The 18,029-nt window shown below is 40.4% G+C and overlaps 1 protein-coding gene across 3 annotated transcripts in view; it reads right to left on the reverse strand.

Annotated features, from left to right (window-relative positions):
- ZDHHC20 (zinc finger DHHC-type palmitoyltransferase 20) overlaps positions 1-18,029 on the reverse strand; it is a 71,201-nt gene that overhangs the window by 20,794 nt on the left and 32,378 nt on the right. For all 3 annotated transcript variants that reach the window (XM_059903286.1, XM_059903285.1, XM_059903287.1), the window contains exons 4-7: positions 14,175-14,295; positions 5,505-5,574; positions 4,151-4,183; positions 3,440-3,560 (exon numbers count right to left, since the gene is read on the reverse strand). In XM_059903286.1, coding sequence (XP_059759269.1) covers positions 3,440-3,560; positions 4,151-4,183; positions 5,505-5,574; positions 14,175-14,295 — 345 coding nt within the window. The remainder of the gene's footprint in view (positions 1-3,439; positions 3,561-4,150; positions 4,184-5,504; positions 5,575-14,174; positions 14,296-18,029) is intronic.

The raw sequence follows: 18,029 nt of genomic DNA on the forward strand, positions 1-18,029 counted from the left end.
TGAGATCTTTCTTACTTCTTAACACAGGTTTATCTCTATGAACTTCCCTCTTAGAACTGCTTCTGCTGCATCCCATACGTTTTGTTATGTTGTATTTCCATTTTCATTTGTCTCAAGATATTTTTTGATTCCTTCTTTCATCCATTGGTTGTTCAGTTGCATGTTTAATCTAAACATATTTGTGAATTTTCGTTTTTTTTCTTGGAATTGATTTCTAGTTTCGTATCACTGTAATTAGAAAAGATGCTTGCTATGATTTCAATATTCTTAAATTTGCAAGACTTATTTTGTGACCTAACACGTAACGTATCATGGAGGACGTTCCATGTGCACTTGAGAAAAATGTGTATTCTGTTGCTTTTGGATGAAGTGTTCTGTATAAATCTGTTAAGTCCATTTGGACTAAAGTGTCATTTAAGTCCAATGTTTCTTTATTTCATTTCTGTCTAGATGATTCATCCACTGATGAAAGTGGGGTATTAAAGTCCCTTACTATTATTGTCTTGCTGTCTATTTCTCCCTTTACTTCTGTTAATATCTGCTTTATATATCTAGGTGCTCCTTTGTTGGGTGCATAAATGTTCTTTTTTTTTCTTTTTTTTCCCCTGTGCCATGTGGCATGTGGGATCTTGGTTCCTTGACCAGGGATCGAACCCACGCCCCCTACATTGGAAGCATGGAGTCTTACCCACTGGAACGTCAGAGAAATCCCGCATAAATATTCTTATCTCAGATATCCACTAACTTCCTTCAAGTCTTGCTCAAATTTAATCTTCTTACGGAGGTCTGCCATTATCACGCTCCTTAGTGCTATAACCTGCGCCCGTCACACCTCCCTCCCCACACACTTGCTAAATCCCTTACTCTGCTCTACTTGTTGTTCACAGCGTTTACTTTCTAATATACAATATAATTTACTTATTTATTATGTTTATTATTTGTTTCCCCTTTCTCAAAAGTACATTCTACAAAGACAGATCTCTTTGCCTCTTCTGTATCTTGATATATCCCAAGCGCCTACAACATATGTGCCTGGCACATAGTAATTGTTGAAGAATGGAGAAAAAAGTAGACTTAAGTTTATTAGTCTTTCCTTACTCATGATGAATCTCAAAAAGTTTTTTGTTTTTAATTTATTTATTATTATTTTTGGCTGCGTTGGGTCTTTGTTGCTGCGCGTGGGCTTTCTCTAGTTGCGGCGAGCAGGGGCTACTCTTCGTTGTGGTGCGCAGGCTTCTCAATGCAGTGACTTCTCTTATTGCGGAGCACGGGCTCTAGGCACGCAGGCTTCAGCAGTTGTGGCTCGGGGGCTCTAGAGTGCAGGCTCAGTAGTTGTGGCACACGGGCTTAGTTGCTCCGCGGCATGTGGGATCTTCCCAGACCAGGGCTCGAACCCGTGTCCCCTGCATTGGCAGGCGGATTCTTAACCAATGAGCCACCAGGAAAGCCCTCAAAAAGTTTTAAAATATTTATTTTTTAATTAATAAATCATTACATGCAAACATAAGTTTCTGATAAGAATGGGAAATTCTACAATTTGGACTTCATTCATCTGGCACAGATTCATCTTCATTTATTATTTAAAAAAAATTTTTGGCCATGCTGCACAGCTTGCAGGATCTTAGTTCCCAAACCAGGGATTGAACCCTGGGCCACAGCAGTGAAAGCAGCGGTCCTAACCACTGGACCACCAGGTAATTCCCTCATCTTCATTTAAATAGGATCACTGAGTATGGTGAAGTAGGTTGTAAACTGAACAAAGCTGCCCAACTAGGGGAACAACAGAGGCTAAAATTCATTAGGCTGATTGACTCAAGTATCTGGATGTTGGAAGAGAAAGATCTAAATTAAAATTTTGGCTTCCTATACTATTAAGTATGTGACCTTGTTAGTTACCTAACTTTTCCAACCTCAGTTTCCAACTCTGAAAACTGGAATAATAATAGCTCCTTCTGCATTCATTATATTTTCTTCCTTTCTGTATTCTTGATGCTCTGGCATCTGAAGCCTTGCTGACTGGGGAGAGAGTGCCTCTCCCAGGGCCATCCAATTCTTACAGAGATAGCAAGGAATGTACCTCTCATATACAAACTAATCAATCCAGAGCCCATACTCCAAAACACCTCCTTTCTCTGGCTCTCACACTCCAGGGGGCAATACTACCCTGCCCTAATCACACCAGACAACCAGGGACAGCCTGTATCCTCAGAGACCACTGAAATTATTCAAACTAGCTAACCCTAAGTGCATTTACCCTGCCTCACCATGCTTTCCCATGGGCCCTGTGCCTTCTGCTTCCTGAGCAACTCTGGTGCTTCCCTGTGTGGCCCTGCACGGGGTGGCATGAACCCTCCCTTGGAACTGTGAGTAACACACTATCTTTTCAATGGTTATCATCTCCTCATCTGTCAGCTTCACCATACCTGAAGAATAATAAAACCTACATTTTACAGTACCTTCATAGGGACTTCCCTGGTGGCGCAGTGGTTACGAATCGGCCTGCCAATGCAGGGGACACGGGTTCGAGCCCTGGTCCCGGAAGATCCCACATGCCACGGAGCAACTAAACCTGTGCGCCACAACTACTGAGCCTGCGCTCTAGAGCCTGCGAACCACAACTACTGAGCCCGCGAGCCACAACTACTGAGCCCACATGCCTAGAGCCCATGCTGTGCAACAAAGAGAAGCCACCGCAATGAGAAACCCGCACGCCGCAACAAAGACCCAACGCAGCCAAAAATAAATAAATAAAATAAAATAAAATAAAATACCTTCATAGGGTTTTTAGGAAGAGTAAATACAAAAGTACCTTTAACCACAATAACTCCCACCTTCAAAATCAAAGATTTAAATGGAGGGAGGAAAAAAAACCACAATAAAAAATGCCAGAAGAAAAGCTGGGTAAATATCTGTATAAATTTACAGTGAACAGAATAAAGCCAGAAATCATAATTTAAAAGCACTGCTTTAAAAATATAAAATTTTGATTTAGTAAAAACAAAAGCAAACAGGGTTACAAGACATCGATCAAAATTGTGGAAAAACATTTGCAACCCACAACAGAAAAAGGATTAATATCTCCAGAGACAGGAAACAGATTAGTGGTTACCTGGGGCTGGGGATTTCACTTTTATTACTGTAAAACTGCAGTAAGTCTCATCATCTGAAATAAAAGTAATTACTTCCCTAAAACTGATAGTATGGTTGGAAACAGTTTGGATTACTAAAAGAAGCTCACTATATCCTATTTAATATTCATTTATTTACAAACATGTATATATGAAGGTAAATTTTAACTCCATCTGTCTTCTGAGCCATTATAAACTCTAACTAGTAAAATTAAGTATGTCTACTTATAATAAAGAATGAAGGAATTACTTATGAAATAGCATCTTAAAAAGTCCTAAATATATGTTTTAAGATAGAAAAAAAGACTTACCGTCCAAAATTTTATAAAGTACTGTAAAACTGTTGTAGCCACGAAAAGGCAATATAATAGAGAGTACAATAAAAATAGCAGGAAGAATTTGTAATTAGAAAATCCCACACAGTTATTCACCCTAGAAGAATAAAGAAAATCACACTGTAAAAATAAGACAAACTCACAGAAACGAAAACTAGAATGGTGTTTGCCAGGGGCTGAGGGGAGGGGAGTGGGGAGTGTTTAATGGGTACAGAGTTTCAGTTTTGCAAGATGAAACAGTTCTGGACGCCGGTTGCAAAACAATGTGAACGTACTTAACACTGCTGAACCGTACACTTAAAAATGGCTAAGATGGCAAATTTAATGTTTTTTTTACCATAATAATAACAAATAGGACAGATGAAAAAACTTAAAATCACTATAACTAGAAAATGGGTCATTTGGGAAGTAGGGAGCAGTGTCTTAATTATGGATGTGTGTTTTAAATAAATTCTGTAAGGAATTTGGAATTTCAATGTTAATTCTTAGTAGACAATTACTTGGGTTAAGAACATCAGAATATATTTTTAAAGGAAAACATGTAGCAGAAACATAAAACTAGATCAATCTTGATATCTATGAGTAATTAAACTGACCTTCAACATTTAGGAATGCTGAGGTAACCACTCCGAATGCTCCCCTCCCACCTCTCCCCCCCACGTCATTTCCTCCGGGTTTTATACGTACCAGGGACAGTGATGGTCCATCTTAAGGATACACCTAAGAAAACAAACGAACACAAGAAAATCCATGTAGAAAAATTCCCCTGATTCTAATTTCTGAGATATATATATATATATATATATATTTTTTTTTTTTTTTACTTAAAATTTTCCCTTTAGCAATACATCTTAGAAAAACCAACCCAGTAGACGTTAGGTTAGAGACAATTTCTGTTATTTCCACAAATACTCTTGTAGGTAAGAAGTAATGATTTTTCACACTGAGAATTCAGCTGACTTGGACCACATCAAATAACATTTTAATATACAGATATGGTGCATATAGCACTTGGTACATTGGCTAGATCTAGTTTACAAAGTCAGCTGAGGAAAGTAAAATGAAAGTTATTTTAAACATGTGCAAGTGATAAAACTTTAGAAGCAAATATTGTTAAAATATTAACACTGATGGGCTTGTAGGTGGTTATTTTTTTCCACAGATTTTATACAACTCTATCCCATGTATAAGAACCACTGTATTTTTATAATCAGAAAAAAAAAAACCCAAATTTGCCTCCCCACCAGTATACGTAATGTATATTTGCACAAAGTTAGACAATGGATCATTTCAAGTAATACAACAAATGAGTAAACTGATACCCAAAAGGTTAAATGACTTGTCTCACTCAAGTTCAAGGACTCACTGGAATTCCCATACGAGGGGTCTTTCTTTCAACACACTACCTTCTCACAAGAGCATAAGGGATAAAATCTTTGAAATTTTTGGGGGAACAACTTCAGAGGTGGTAACTGAAAGTAATAATGGGACTTCTCTGGTGGTCCAGTGGTTAAGACTCCGTGCTCCCAATGCAGGGGACCAGGGTTCGATCCCTAGTCAGGGAACTAGATCCTGCATGCCACAACCAAAGATGCTGCGTGCTGCAATTAAGAGCCGGTGCAGCCAAATAAATACATAAATAAATATTAAAAAAAGAAAGTAATATTTTTGTGGTTTGTTAGGCTTTAATACCAACATTAATAATAAAAACAAGAAAAGTGTCATGATGGTCTTTTTAATCCAGGAATTAAAGTTATCTTTCTCAAGGGGGTGGGTATTACTTACTTGGTCATCAATATTACATTAAGCACATGCACAAGAAGTACACATACTTAAAGAAAATTCTAACAACTGGTACAGGAACTGTTATCAAAGATTACTTCAAAGTATATTCTAGCTTATATACATATTTATGTTAGCTCTGCATACAGAGCAAATAATGGGAGAGGATGCAGTATTTTTGCTAAGTTCCTTCACTTTCTGTTCTCCCATCTCCAGTTCCAGTACTGGGGTTAAATGAAAGCCAAAGAGAAACACTTACATGTCACATGCTGAGCAGTGATGCGCACGGTCAGGCTTAATCAGCTGACATCTCTCACAATATCTGACGGCTACATTCAAGAATTAAAAGGAAGTTGTTGAAGAATGTATGTTTGGAGTTGAGTTAATTTGACTATAAAATTTGCTTTCATTTCTTACAAACAACTCTAGGAAACTGACAACTAATAATTTTAAAATAATACCAAAGTTCACTGGAGAGCTTATGAAATCCAAATGTCAAGAGGCAGAAGGGAACCTCAGAAATGTAGCTGGCCCAGCAATGTTCAGATGAATAAGGAGATCCAAGGAAATAAGGAACTGGTATAAAGTCAAACATGTAGTTTAGCGGCAAAACTCAGATACACTAAGACCTAAATCAAGTATTTTCTCCTACTGTACCACGATGTCTGTAGTAAAATATCAAAACGTTCTCAATTATCTCCCACCCCATCCCAGATAAATAGCAAAATTGCAAACATACTATTGCAAAAGAACTCTAAACTTCTTCCCACTAAATTCTAATATATACAGTTTGTATCTTCATTCATTCAGAACATAATGAGCACCTACTAGGGGCCAGATATCGCTCTCGGCATAAATCCCCGCCTTCACGGAACTTACACTCTAGTGGAAAAGACGGGGAGTAATAAGCAAGGCAAGGTAACAAAAGAAGTAGTATATTAGTGATAGGTGCTGACAGGAAAAATAAAGCAGGGAAGGGGAGTTGGGGTACTGTAATTTTAGAGTCATTTGAGAAAACTGAAACTGAAAGAAGGGAGCCGGTCAGTCACACAGATCTGTGGGAAAAGAGGAATCTGAGGAGAGGGAACAGGCCTCGGGTGGGAGGGTGCTCAGTGTGCCGGAACAGTGAGGGGCCGGTGTGCCTGGAGCAGAGAGGAAAGGAGGAGGGCACGAGGCAGGGTCGGAGAGGCTGGGTCAGGCAAGGCTTGTTCTCCCCACTCCGCTCAAGTACTCTGAGAGAAGAGTAAAAAGCCAACTGGAGGGGACTTCCTGGCGGTCCAGTGGTTAGGACTCCGTGCTCCCAACGCAGGGGTGCGGGTTCAATCCCCGGTCGGGGAACGAGGATCCTGCATGCCACACAGCACAGGCAAAAACAAAAAGCCAACTGAACGAAGAGCTCCACCAGAATCTGCAGAACATTGAGAACCTCAGGTTCTGGTTTTTGACATCTAAGTAAGTGACAAAATAGTTCTTTGAGATTTATGAGGGAAATGTCCCAAGACTTCACAAATCAATAATTCTTTAAAACCATTATTTTGGATGAATAGAGAATAATAAAATTACAGTGAGATGCTAACCTTTTTCCGTATCACAGCCTCCAAAGCAAACAAATGCTTCTTGGCAACAAGACAAATTACTATGGGTCTTTCACTAGAGCTGAAACTTTCACAGATTTAGAGCATTTGACTAATAAGTACTCTACGGGATCTACTGTAAGTGCGGTGGACTTCTTTTGGGGGTATCCGCCTGGTCTGTAGGTCGCTCTCTTTCCAGGAAATGATTTCAGACCCCTCTTCTACCTGGACTGTGTGAAGCCACCCACCTCCCCCTTCTGGTCCACGCTCTCGCCTACGAATCAGGGCTGAGGGGCAGTGAGCTGTATCTCAGGGGGTGGAAGTGAGTAACACGCGATGGCCACGCTTCGCCACGTGGATGGGGAGAGAAAGGGAAAACCACTTTCAGGGCCACAGTGTGGAAAGGGAGCAGATGCCCGGGGCAGCAGGGACAGCTGCAGGAGCCCCTGTGGCTCCCGGCTCGCAGCTCCAGTTCTTCCTCGCAGTCCTGCCCTCGGGCCACAGGAAACACCCCCACTTTCTTACACCATCCCGTGTGTTATGCTAGTTTCTTTTGCGGGGAAGGGGGAGCTAAAAAGCTTAAGCTGTTGTCTGTTACTTGTGATCATTAGGGCTAACAAACATAGTAACAGCACAGAAAACAGGTTCAAATAAAAATTTAAATTAAACATACCCTCTAAAAAGTAGATGGACCACGTCATGTGTTAGTGTTTTTGGAAAAGAATTTGGCTGTATCTATAAAAGCGTAAGGCATGCACACTCTCTGCCTGGGATCTCTGCCGCTAGAAAATTTATTCTATAGGCACGCTCTCACCACAACATGGTTTCAATAACAAAACACTAGGAGTAACGAATTATGAAGATAGTTAAGCATTTTATGATACACTACGTAGACTTTAACAAGAATTCTCCATACAAAATAGACACATATCCTAAACTGGAAAAGTGCAAACATATTAAGCAAACTGCAGAATAGTTTGATATGCAGCATGTTTCATATCTCTGAGGGGGAGAAGAATATATGTATTTTTCTCTTTACACATCCCAGTACAATGTATCCACCTTCAGACTTGAATTAACATATATAAGGGAGACACAAAGTGTTATTTTGAAGCAGTGTTAGAAGTTACACCTGCTAGAAGGCAGCTACCCAGGTAACCAAATCTGTACTGGTTAATACCTATCCACTCTCATTGTTAAAATGTTAATTGATTGTGTATAAGTTTTGCAATATTCTGTTATATATAAAAAATTTCTGCAAGGACATACAAGAAGGGTGGCAACCTCTGGGGAGTAGTGCCAGGGTGAGGGGCAGACACTTCTCATTTGGTATCCTTAAAAAATTGTTTTAAAATCATGTTCCTGTATTACTTTTATAATTTAAACCAAACTTCAAGATGAAAGGAATTTATACAAATATCCACTTATTAAATGAATAAGCTATACCTTACTGAGGGCCTTCTGTAGTACCCTGGCTAGACTGGACACTAGGGAAGTGAAACCATACAAGGTAGAAAAAGCAGAGCAGGTATAAAGGACCTGAGAGGTCTCCTAACTCAACCTCTCATTCTTTAGGTTAGAAACACCCCAAAACCTACAGAGAAAAGAAGTAGTTTGCCCAGATCATCTCCCTCTCTGTCTCTCTCTCTGAGTGGTCAGATCGGGGACCAGAAGCCCAGGGTCTTATTTTCCTTTCCCTCTACACTTCCTCCACTCAAAATTCTGCCACTGCTCTGAGATGAGATGAAACTAAACAGACTTTTCAAGAAGCCTTTTTAAGGGTCTTGATGACTGAGTAGATAGAAGAACTGAAGTAAAAGCAGCAGTCAAAGAAAACTGGTTTCTAGGAGGGGTGGCCAGAAGAATGATGCTGCCAGTGACAGAAACAAGCTTGATGGGGGCGGGTGGAGGGAGGGGGGTTAGGTTGTTTTTCTTTCTTTCGTTCATTCATTCAACAAATATTCAGTCTCTACCCTGTGACAGACACTGCTTCATGCTGAGAGTATAAAGTTGAACGAGACAGACTTCCCTCCTGCCCCCACGGTGTTAGGTTTTGCTTGACCTGAATTGGGATAACAGGTCACTCAGGTACAGCTATCCTTTGGAAGGTGGAGGTACGAGAATGGAGCTCTAGTGGGCGCACATGCCAAGCGGAGTGCCAAAGCCCCGACAAGGGTCTCCAAGGGCCCTGGGGGAGGGCAAGGCAGCCTCGCCCCTCTGAAGGCACAGCCGCAGTCCACGCCTCTGTCTGACAACAGGGAAGGGTTTGGGCAGCAAGCGCAGGCTCGTGTGACAACATCCCTCAATCTGCTAGTTCACAGTAAGAAAAGGTAACTCAGTCTGAAAACTATTAAAGAAAACAAATCGTCTGAGACACAGTGAACCAACGATCACAATATCGCGGTGTCAGAATTCCATGGTTAAAAACAGCTGAAGGAACGGTACAAAAAGAATTGGGATGAGGCACGCTTGTAAAGTGGGGTTAAAAAAATGAAGGAGGAAGAATAAACATTCAAAGATGCAAAAATAACTAGAATGGAAAAGCACAAAGAAGAAAGTTTTTCAAGCAGTTAGAATGACAAAAAGCCACCAAACTTGGTTAGGAAGAATGAAAGCCAGCTGCCTGGAATCTGCTGGGAAGGAAAAGAGGCCCAGGGTACAGACGACTTACGAGGGGACCTAGTCAAAGGGAAGAGAAAATAGAATGGTAGTTGGAACACATCAGAACCAAATTTTTGTTGTTGTTTTTAAGAGGAGATACACTTTGAAGTACACCTGAAAGCAGAGGGAAGAAATGGGTTGGAAATTATTAAGTGAAGAAGCAAGATTTTTAGGAGCAAACTGTGGGAGAAGGGAAGAAAAAGGCCAGCAATCTTCATGCAAGTTTAATAAAGGACGAGAATGCAGACCCCAAGAAGGAAGCGAGGTCCTGAGGGACAGCCAAGTGTGTGCAGGCGCAGGGCAGCCCCGAGCCTGGAGGCAGCTGGGACTCTGCCGCCATGTTTCATACTGGTTCTCTCCTCCTTACTAGCTTGTGACCTTGGGTCAGGAACTCATTTTCTGAAAGCCTCAATTTCCTCTTTTGTAAATACAAATAATATGAAGCGCAAAGGACTACTGTGCAGATCAAAAAAAATCTGGAACATACCAAATTCCCAGTAAAGCAGTTATTATTGTTACAATAATATTATTATTTTTGATAAAACATAAAGTGAGCCTCTAGGATGGGAAAGATTAGCGAAGGGGAGAAAACTAGGGAGATCTTTCTAGTGTATAAGCAGCCATTACGGAGAACACCCAGGAACAGATTCACCCCACAAACGCCTCCTGGGGGCCTGGGGGGCGACGCACTGCTGTGTTAGGGCCATGGACGGAGATCCCAGGGCCAGAGCCTCAGGACAGAGTCAAGGCGTGAGGAGCACAGACAACCAGCAGACAGTGAACTGAGATCTACAAGGTAAGAATGTGAGAAGTTCAGAGAAGATTTTAAAAATCTCTTCTTGTTTAAGTGAATAGAAATGGTTGAAGAGAGTTGGACAGTGAATTAAAACTTTAAAGTAGATTTAGGGAGGAGAAAATAATCATTCTAGGAAGAGAAAAAGACATAAAAATAAAAGGTGGGGAAGGACAGAGTTTTAGCAGAGTTGACACAGGGAAATGGAGCAGGAGAAAGCTAAAGAGAGACACTGGTTGTATCCAGACTGCGGAGGGCGGAAGTTTAGAAAGACTCATTTTGTTTCCTTAATAGATGAGATGTCCACGGGGTTCAAAAAAGCACAAAAGGAGCACAGTGACAGTCCCCATGCCCCTCCATGAAGGCAGCTCCACCACTTTCACTAATCTCTGCTCTAAGAAAGATCCACTTTCTATAACATGTGGTTCTGTAATTTCATTTTTTAAAGAATGCAAGATATTATTTCTATAATAAGAAAAAAAGAAGAAAAACCCCCAATGTTCTTTGGGATTCTAAGCAGTAGAAATGCAGTATAGGGCTTCCCTGGTGGCGCAGTGGTTGAGAATCTGCCTGCCAATGCAGGGGACACGGGTTCGAGCCCTGGTCTGGGAAGATCCCACATGCCACGGAGCAACAAGGCCCGTGAGCCACAACTACTGAGCCTGCCCGTCTGGAGCCTGTGCTCCGCAACTAGAGAGGCCGCGACAGTGAGAGGCCTGCGCACCGTGATGAAGAGTGGCCCCCACTTGCCGTACCTGGAGAAAGCCCTCGCACAGAAATGAAGACCCAACACAGCCAAAAATAAATAAAATAAAATAAATTAATTAAAAAAAAAAAAAAAAAAAGAAATGCAGTATAAAACGGTGCTCAAGGGCAGGGACTCTGTCTGCAGTCAGAAGATAAGGTGTAAATCCCAGACCTTGCCACTCGGAGACTTCAGGGCCCTCCCTGTGTCTCACTTCTTCGTCTCTAATGTGGGGATAAGTGCTGCACTGTCTCAGAGGGGCATAAGTAATCACCATAAAGTGCTCAGCAAAATTCTGGTGCACTATTCAACAGACGAAGGGTATTTTTCAGAGTAGTGGAAAGCCATTAAAATTAATGAAAAGTAATAAAGCTTTAAGGGTAAAGATTTTACATTAGCAGCTTTTAACTCTTTGGGGCATAGGTACTGCTCTGAAAATCAAAAGAATAGGCTACTTCAAAAAGTACTCAAAATTTTGTGTTTAATCTCACGGTTTCATTAATGCTCTGAAATCCTGGGACTTTGGGTTAAAAACACCTAGGGAATTTCCTGGCAGTCCAGTGGTTAGGACTCTGCGCTTCCACTGCAGGGCACATGGGTTCGCTCGCCTGTCAGGGAATTAAGATCCCATATGCCCCGCAGTGCGGCCAAAAAAAAAAAAAATCTAATCTACATAACTGCAGCTACTAACAACTGTTGTAAACTAGACATTTGATAATTGAATATAAAAAGGGATTACTTTAAATTAGCTCTCGGACTTCCCTGGTGGCGCAGTGGTTAAGAATCTGCCTGCCATTGCAGGGGACACAGCTTCGAGCCCTGGTCAGGGAAGATCCCACATACCATGGAGCAACTAAGCCTGTGTGCCACAACTACTGAGCCTGCGCTCTAAAGCCTGCAAACCACAGTTACTGAGCCCACTCGCCACAACTACTGAAGCCCACATGCTGCAACTACTAAAGCCGGCGCGCGTAGAGCCCTTGCTCCGCAACAAGAGAAGCCATGGTAATGAGAAGCCCGCACACTGCAACGAAGAGTAACCCCTGCTCGCCGCAACTAGAGAAAGCCCGTGGGCAGCAATGAAGACCCAACGCAGCCAAAAATAAATAAACGTTAAAAATAAATAAATAAATAAATAAGCTCTCATTTACTGAAAATTTATTATTGTACACTGAGATCTATACTAAGTGCTTGTCTCATTTATGTATACTTCCAGAGATTTAGAGACTATTATTCTCATTTTAAAATGAGGAAACCAGGGCTTAGAAAGTTTAAGTGACTCTCATTGCACTAGCAATGGAAAAGCTGGGGTTTGATCTGAAATCCATGTTTTCATTCTATACGGTAATATATTGGTTATGCAAAGGGATAGTATAGGCATACCTCGTTTTACTGTGCTTCACAGATACTGCGTTTTTTTTTTTTGTTTGTTTGTTTGTTTTACAAATTGAAGGTCTGTGGCAACCCTGCATCGAGCAAGTCTACTGGTGCCATTTTCCCAGCAGCATTTGCTCACTTTGTGTCTCTGTGTCACATTCTGGTAATTCTCAAAATATTTCAAGCTTCATTATTATTTTATTTGTTATGATGATCTGTGATCAGTGATCTTTGATATTACTGCTATGATTTGTTGAAGGCTCAGATGATGGTTAGCATTTTTTAGCAATAAGGTATTTTTAAATTAAGGTATGTATGTGTTTTTCTGACATAATGCTACTGCACACTCAACGGGCTACAGTACAGTGTAAACATAGCGGTTACATGCACCGGGAAACCAAAAAGTTCATGTGACTTGCTTTATTGTGATATTCACCTCATTGCACTGGTCTGGAACCGAACCTACAATATCTCCAAGGTGTGCCTATATGAAATGCATGAAAAATTTAAATGTCGGTCAAATATCCCCTCCTAAAATCTTGCACAAATTTTAAATTTTCTTAAGTCAGAATGTGTACATAATTACACAAAGGTAAAGCTCCTTTTATTTCCCCTCAGAGTTGAGAAGCATAGGGGTTCTATAGGCAGAGCACCTTTTCACATACTACCTGTATGACTACCTGTATGACCTTCAACAAGTTACTTAACCTGTCTCCGTTCCCTCGTCTGTAAAATGGAGAGAGCAGTGTCTCCCTCACAGGCTGGTGTGAAGTTTAAATGAGTCTGTATGTGTAAAGAACTTGGGTCAGAATAACTGTTAGCTATCACCATTATCTGGTATTTGCATGAATTAGTGAGATGTATAATACATAATTTAAAACAATTTCCTGTACTTAAATGACCAGTCTGGCCGCTCACAGGTCCATCCCTATCAGTAAGGCTCTGCCCCTGAGAAAAGGAAGCTGCTGCAGTCACAAACGTCAAGAGGGCCAGTGGAACAGACACGGCTTTGGAACCAGACAAACCTGACTTCAAATTCTGGCTCTCTGAATACTAGCTTTATAACCTTGAACAAGCTTCTTCCCCTTGATGTCTTTTATTTCTCCCCATTCTAAGTTAGCACATTCTTGATTTTTTAAAAAATTACTCAGTGGTGACACAAAATATTCAAATGCAAACCAGGATTTCCAAATGATGGTTTACTAAAAATTATACATGAAATTTTTACCCATGAAGATTGAGTTGGGAAAAAAAAGAAATGCAGAAAAAAGAGATCCACATTAAAGTGAGCCCCTTAAAAAATCTATTATCAGGGGACTTCCCTTGTGGCGCAGTGGTTAAGAATCCACCTGCCAATGCAGGGGACAACGGTTTGAGCCCTGGTCCGGGAAGATCCCACATGCCGCGGAGCAGCTAAGCCCCGTGAGCCACAACTACTGAGCCCACGTGCCTAGAGCCTATGCTCCACAACAAGAGAAGCCACCGCAATGAGAAGCCTGTGCACCACAACAAAGAGTAGCCCCCGTGCGCATCAACGAAGACCCAATGCAGCCATAAATAAATAAACTCATTTAAAAAATCTATATCGACATATGTACATACCTGTTATCTGAAATACCATGTAAGATACACAACACATGAAAATCCTGTTCCCACAGATGCTATTTGTGGCAACCACAATATCCACTTAATAGTCAAATCATGCAAATATATCTTGGCAAAAATTACCATATTTTAAAAATTCTTTGGGAAGAAAAGCTGAAGATTTGTTTTTCTTACTCTTTGAAGCTGATGTGGTATAGACAGGTAAATCCCTTGCTGCTCTTCTCAAAATTTCTTGCTGTCCTTCTTGGCTGAATTCCTTTTCGTAACGTTCCTTTTCAGAATTGGACAAGCAGAACTATAAAAGGAGAAATAACTATTAATTCTTTTTAATCCCATGACTATTAACTATCAGGCTCAGAAAAACAAAGTTTTATCCAGAACAGAAAAAACAAAAATATTTCCTTCTATAAAGGCAAAACTTGTCTTCGAATTTGTTTAGGAAGCTAAATCAAGCACATTTTAACAAAACCACATACCTTTGACAGATTGAGAAATATTTGCCCTCCATACTAATGATGGCAAAGAACATGAACTAAATCTTTTTTGCATTTTTGTTTTTTACAGAGAAGATTAACTTTTCCCATCAAAAAGGGCTTAATATATATTTTCTGTCAGTAAAAATTCTGGTGTTTGAAAGTTAGCATCAAGAGATATGGAAGGATGTCCAAAGAGTCACTTGCTTTGCATAACAGGCTAAATCACAGGCATGGGGCCCTACTATTTTCTGGCCAAATTTCTCAATGAGGACAACAAGTCCTTCTTTTACTACTCTGTTTTTGCTTTTAAAAAGCTAATCAATCAGGGTGCTTTCTCCAGAATTATTAAGGATTGCCAAGGTAAGCACCATCTCCTTTTCTCAAGGAGAACCCTTCCTTTATAGAGTTGTTTCCAGTTTCCACTTCTGAAGTTCTAATTCCTGTGCGTGGGCAGCCTCCAGCCTATTTCTTTAAATAGCATTTTCCTACAAAGGCCTTGTTCAGTTGCTCTTCTTTTCTTGTCATCCCAGCATCTCAAGGACCTCAGTTTTATGCCTCTATTTTATGTAACCAGGAGTTTTTTTTCAGTTTCTATTGGTCTTTATTTCACAGATTTAAAAAACAAAAAAACGGCCCTAGACATGCCCTTGATCATAGTTCATACTATAACAATACTGTTCCTCAATTTTTATTTACTTACAGGGTTTTGCTTGAAAAGGTCTAAGGAGTCATGACTAAAACTTTATCTTTTAAAATTTGAGTATTTTGGTCTACCTGCGAACTCAAGTACCAAGCCTTCCACGCTCTCAATGCCTCATTGTCAATAACAGCACGGCCTTCTTGATGCAGCCTCTTCTGTTACAAACGGGGCGATAGTGCGGCACAGGCAGGATTAAGAGCTGAGTGAGGCAACTGTGATCCCAAGCAGCTCAGGGAACTTTCTAAGGCTGCAGAGTTACTGGCAGAGCTGATATAAAAACACAAGTCTCTTGAGTTCTACGCTAGTATGTTTCCCTCTGTGTTGCTAATGTGAAATACGTGTTCTTTCTTTTTACAGACTTGTTACTCTAACCTGACCAAAACACGATGGCTTAAGAAGTAGAAGAGTCCATTTAGATTACCTAGCCTAGCTCCTACAACTAAATCTTGATGGCACACAAGAAATCCCCAATTTACTTATAAAGGACAAGAAGTAACATGGACATATGAACAGGACAGAAAAAAATCAGAAAAAATTGCACACAATCTTAAAGTTGAGACTCTGGAGGTCACTTATCTAAACTCCCAGGCAGGCTGGAATCTTCAGACATTTCTGAGATCCACCCCCTCGAATACTTTCAGGTACAAAAATACTTTCCTACTTTGTAAGACAGCCCATTCTCTTTTAAGAGAACTGTAACTTGCTAGAAAGTTCTTCCCTGACATGATGCATCTCTGAAACATTCAAAACAGAGAATAAAAATCATATGGTATAACGTTAAATATGTATTTGGAAAAAAGATGCTCTAAGCAAATTTTACAGTTTCCTTGTAAAATCTGAACAGAATTTTCCTGGGCTGAACTGTTTCTAGCCAGGCCTCAAAATCATTACTTTTCCGTAAGAACTATGGTTATAAATTACGAAAAGCTTAAACCAAATGAAAATCTCAAGAGACACCAGGATTTTAGATGAGGAATGGAACAAAACTTAAAATGAACTAGAGTTTTGAAATTATTACTGTCTATTTTTCATTAAATACTACTGAACAGAATTCAAACTATGAAGTGCCATTATCTTAAATTTAATGTTCAAATGGTTCAATTTAAGTATCTGTTACACACCAACTAAGAGCTTGGCACTGTCCCAGGTACCAGGGCTCCAAAGATGAATAAAAAATACAGCCTTGGCATTCAAAAACACATTCCTATAGTTCAGTATGAATGTTAACCATGTAAACAAAGAATTACAAATTACTAATCAGCAATTCTTTGCAAGGTGTGATCAAAGCTCCCTCGGGATGGGTGAGGGCTGTCAATGAAAGTTTCTTGGAAGAAGTCGTACCTAAATGGGGTTTAGAAAGATAAACAGGAATCGTCCAGGAAGACAAAGCAGGAAAGAAAATTTTGTCAAAAGCAGCAGCATATGGAAAACACAAAGAGGTGAAAATAGTATATTCAGGGCAACACACTACTTGAATACAGAGTTCCAGGAAGAAGCAATGGACATGAAGTAAGACTTCAGCTCGTGAAGGGTCTGTACCAGGCAAAGGACCAGCCCACTGGCAACCTCTGCAGGAATGCCAGAGAAGCGATGGAACCATATTTTCTTTTTAGAAAGATGACACTTAGCGATGGAAGATGCCTACCAGCTTTTCTTATGCTGCTTCCTCCTTACCATTCGTTCATTCAAGTATTTAGCAATCTGTTATATACTAGGTCTGATTCCAGGCAATGAAGATACAGCAGTGAGTAACAAAGAGCCTTCCTTCAAAAAGCTTATCCTTTAGTGGAAGAGATAACTTATAAAGGTCTCAGCTTTAATACCACTTCTTCAGAGATTTCTTTCATCACACTATCTAAAATAGCTTTTTTCCTAATAGCTTTTACTGTTATGCTCTGCCACATCATCGCTTTCTTTTTCTAAATGTATCACAATTTGTAACATTTTATGTTTGTCTCGTTCTTTTTATTCCCAGAGCCCACCAGTCTGACAAGGAGCAGATGCTCAGTAAATACTTGCTGCCTGAAAGAATGAAAAAAAAATGCCTACCTTTATAACTTAACTTCCCTAAAAATGTATAGTTTTTGCTTTTTAGACCCAACCAATCCCCCTAGATCCAAGCCCGAAGTGTTGCTCAAGCCTCTACATTTAGAGTCCTTTTAATGCGGTCATGAACACCTATCTCACAACTATGCAATTTCTTATCAAGAGCTACTCAGGCAGCCCAGAGTAAGCTTATTCAGAAAGATAATCTTACATTCCTGTTCTGGTTGTCACTGCAGCCTAGCTTAGCTGGCCCTTCATGATTGAATAATCAATCCCTTCAATACTTACTGATGCCCACTATGTGCCAGATAGTGGGAGAGGGATATAGTGGAGAACATGATAGAAATGATCCCTGCCCTTAAACACCCGACGACTTAATAAGGTGATGCATACAGGTAAGCAGGCAATTACAATACTAGATGACGAGGTCCGTGACAGGGACGGCAGATCGTGCCACAGAAGGGCCACTGGACACAGGCTGTCAGTCACGCTTACAGTTACACTTACAGGAACAGGGGAGCGTGAAGGGTGGAGTGGACGTAAAGGCTTAGTCAAGCACTGGGCTAAATGCTAAATGGGTACAACATTGCAAATACAACAACCAAAAAAGAAAAAAATAACTTAGATGGCACTTATGTGCTAGGCATTCTTTTAAGCACTTTCCCTATAGCATTAATTATATATTATTATAAATACCATCAATCACATGTACGTATGATTAATTTATTTAACCCATACAACAATCCAATAAGGTGCATACGACTACTACCCTCACTTCACAGAGGACGTACCTGAGGTACAGACAGC

This window comes from Balaenoptera ricei, chromosome 18 (assembly GCF_028023285.1).
Source record: "Balaenoptera ricei isolate mBalRic1 chromosome 18, mBalRic1.hap2, whole genome shotgun sequence".
NCBI lineage: Eukaryota > Metazoa > Chordata > Mammalia > Artiodactyla > Balaenopteridae > Balaenoptera > Balaenoptera ricei.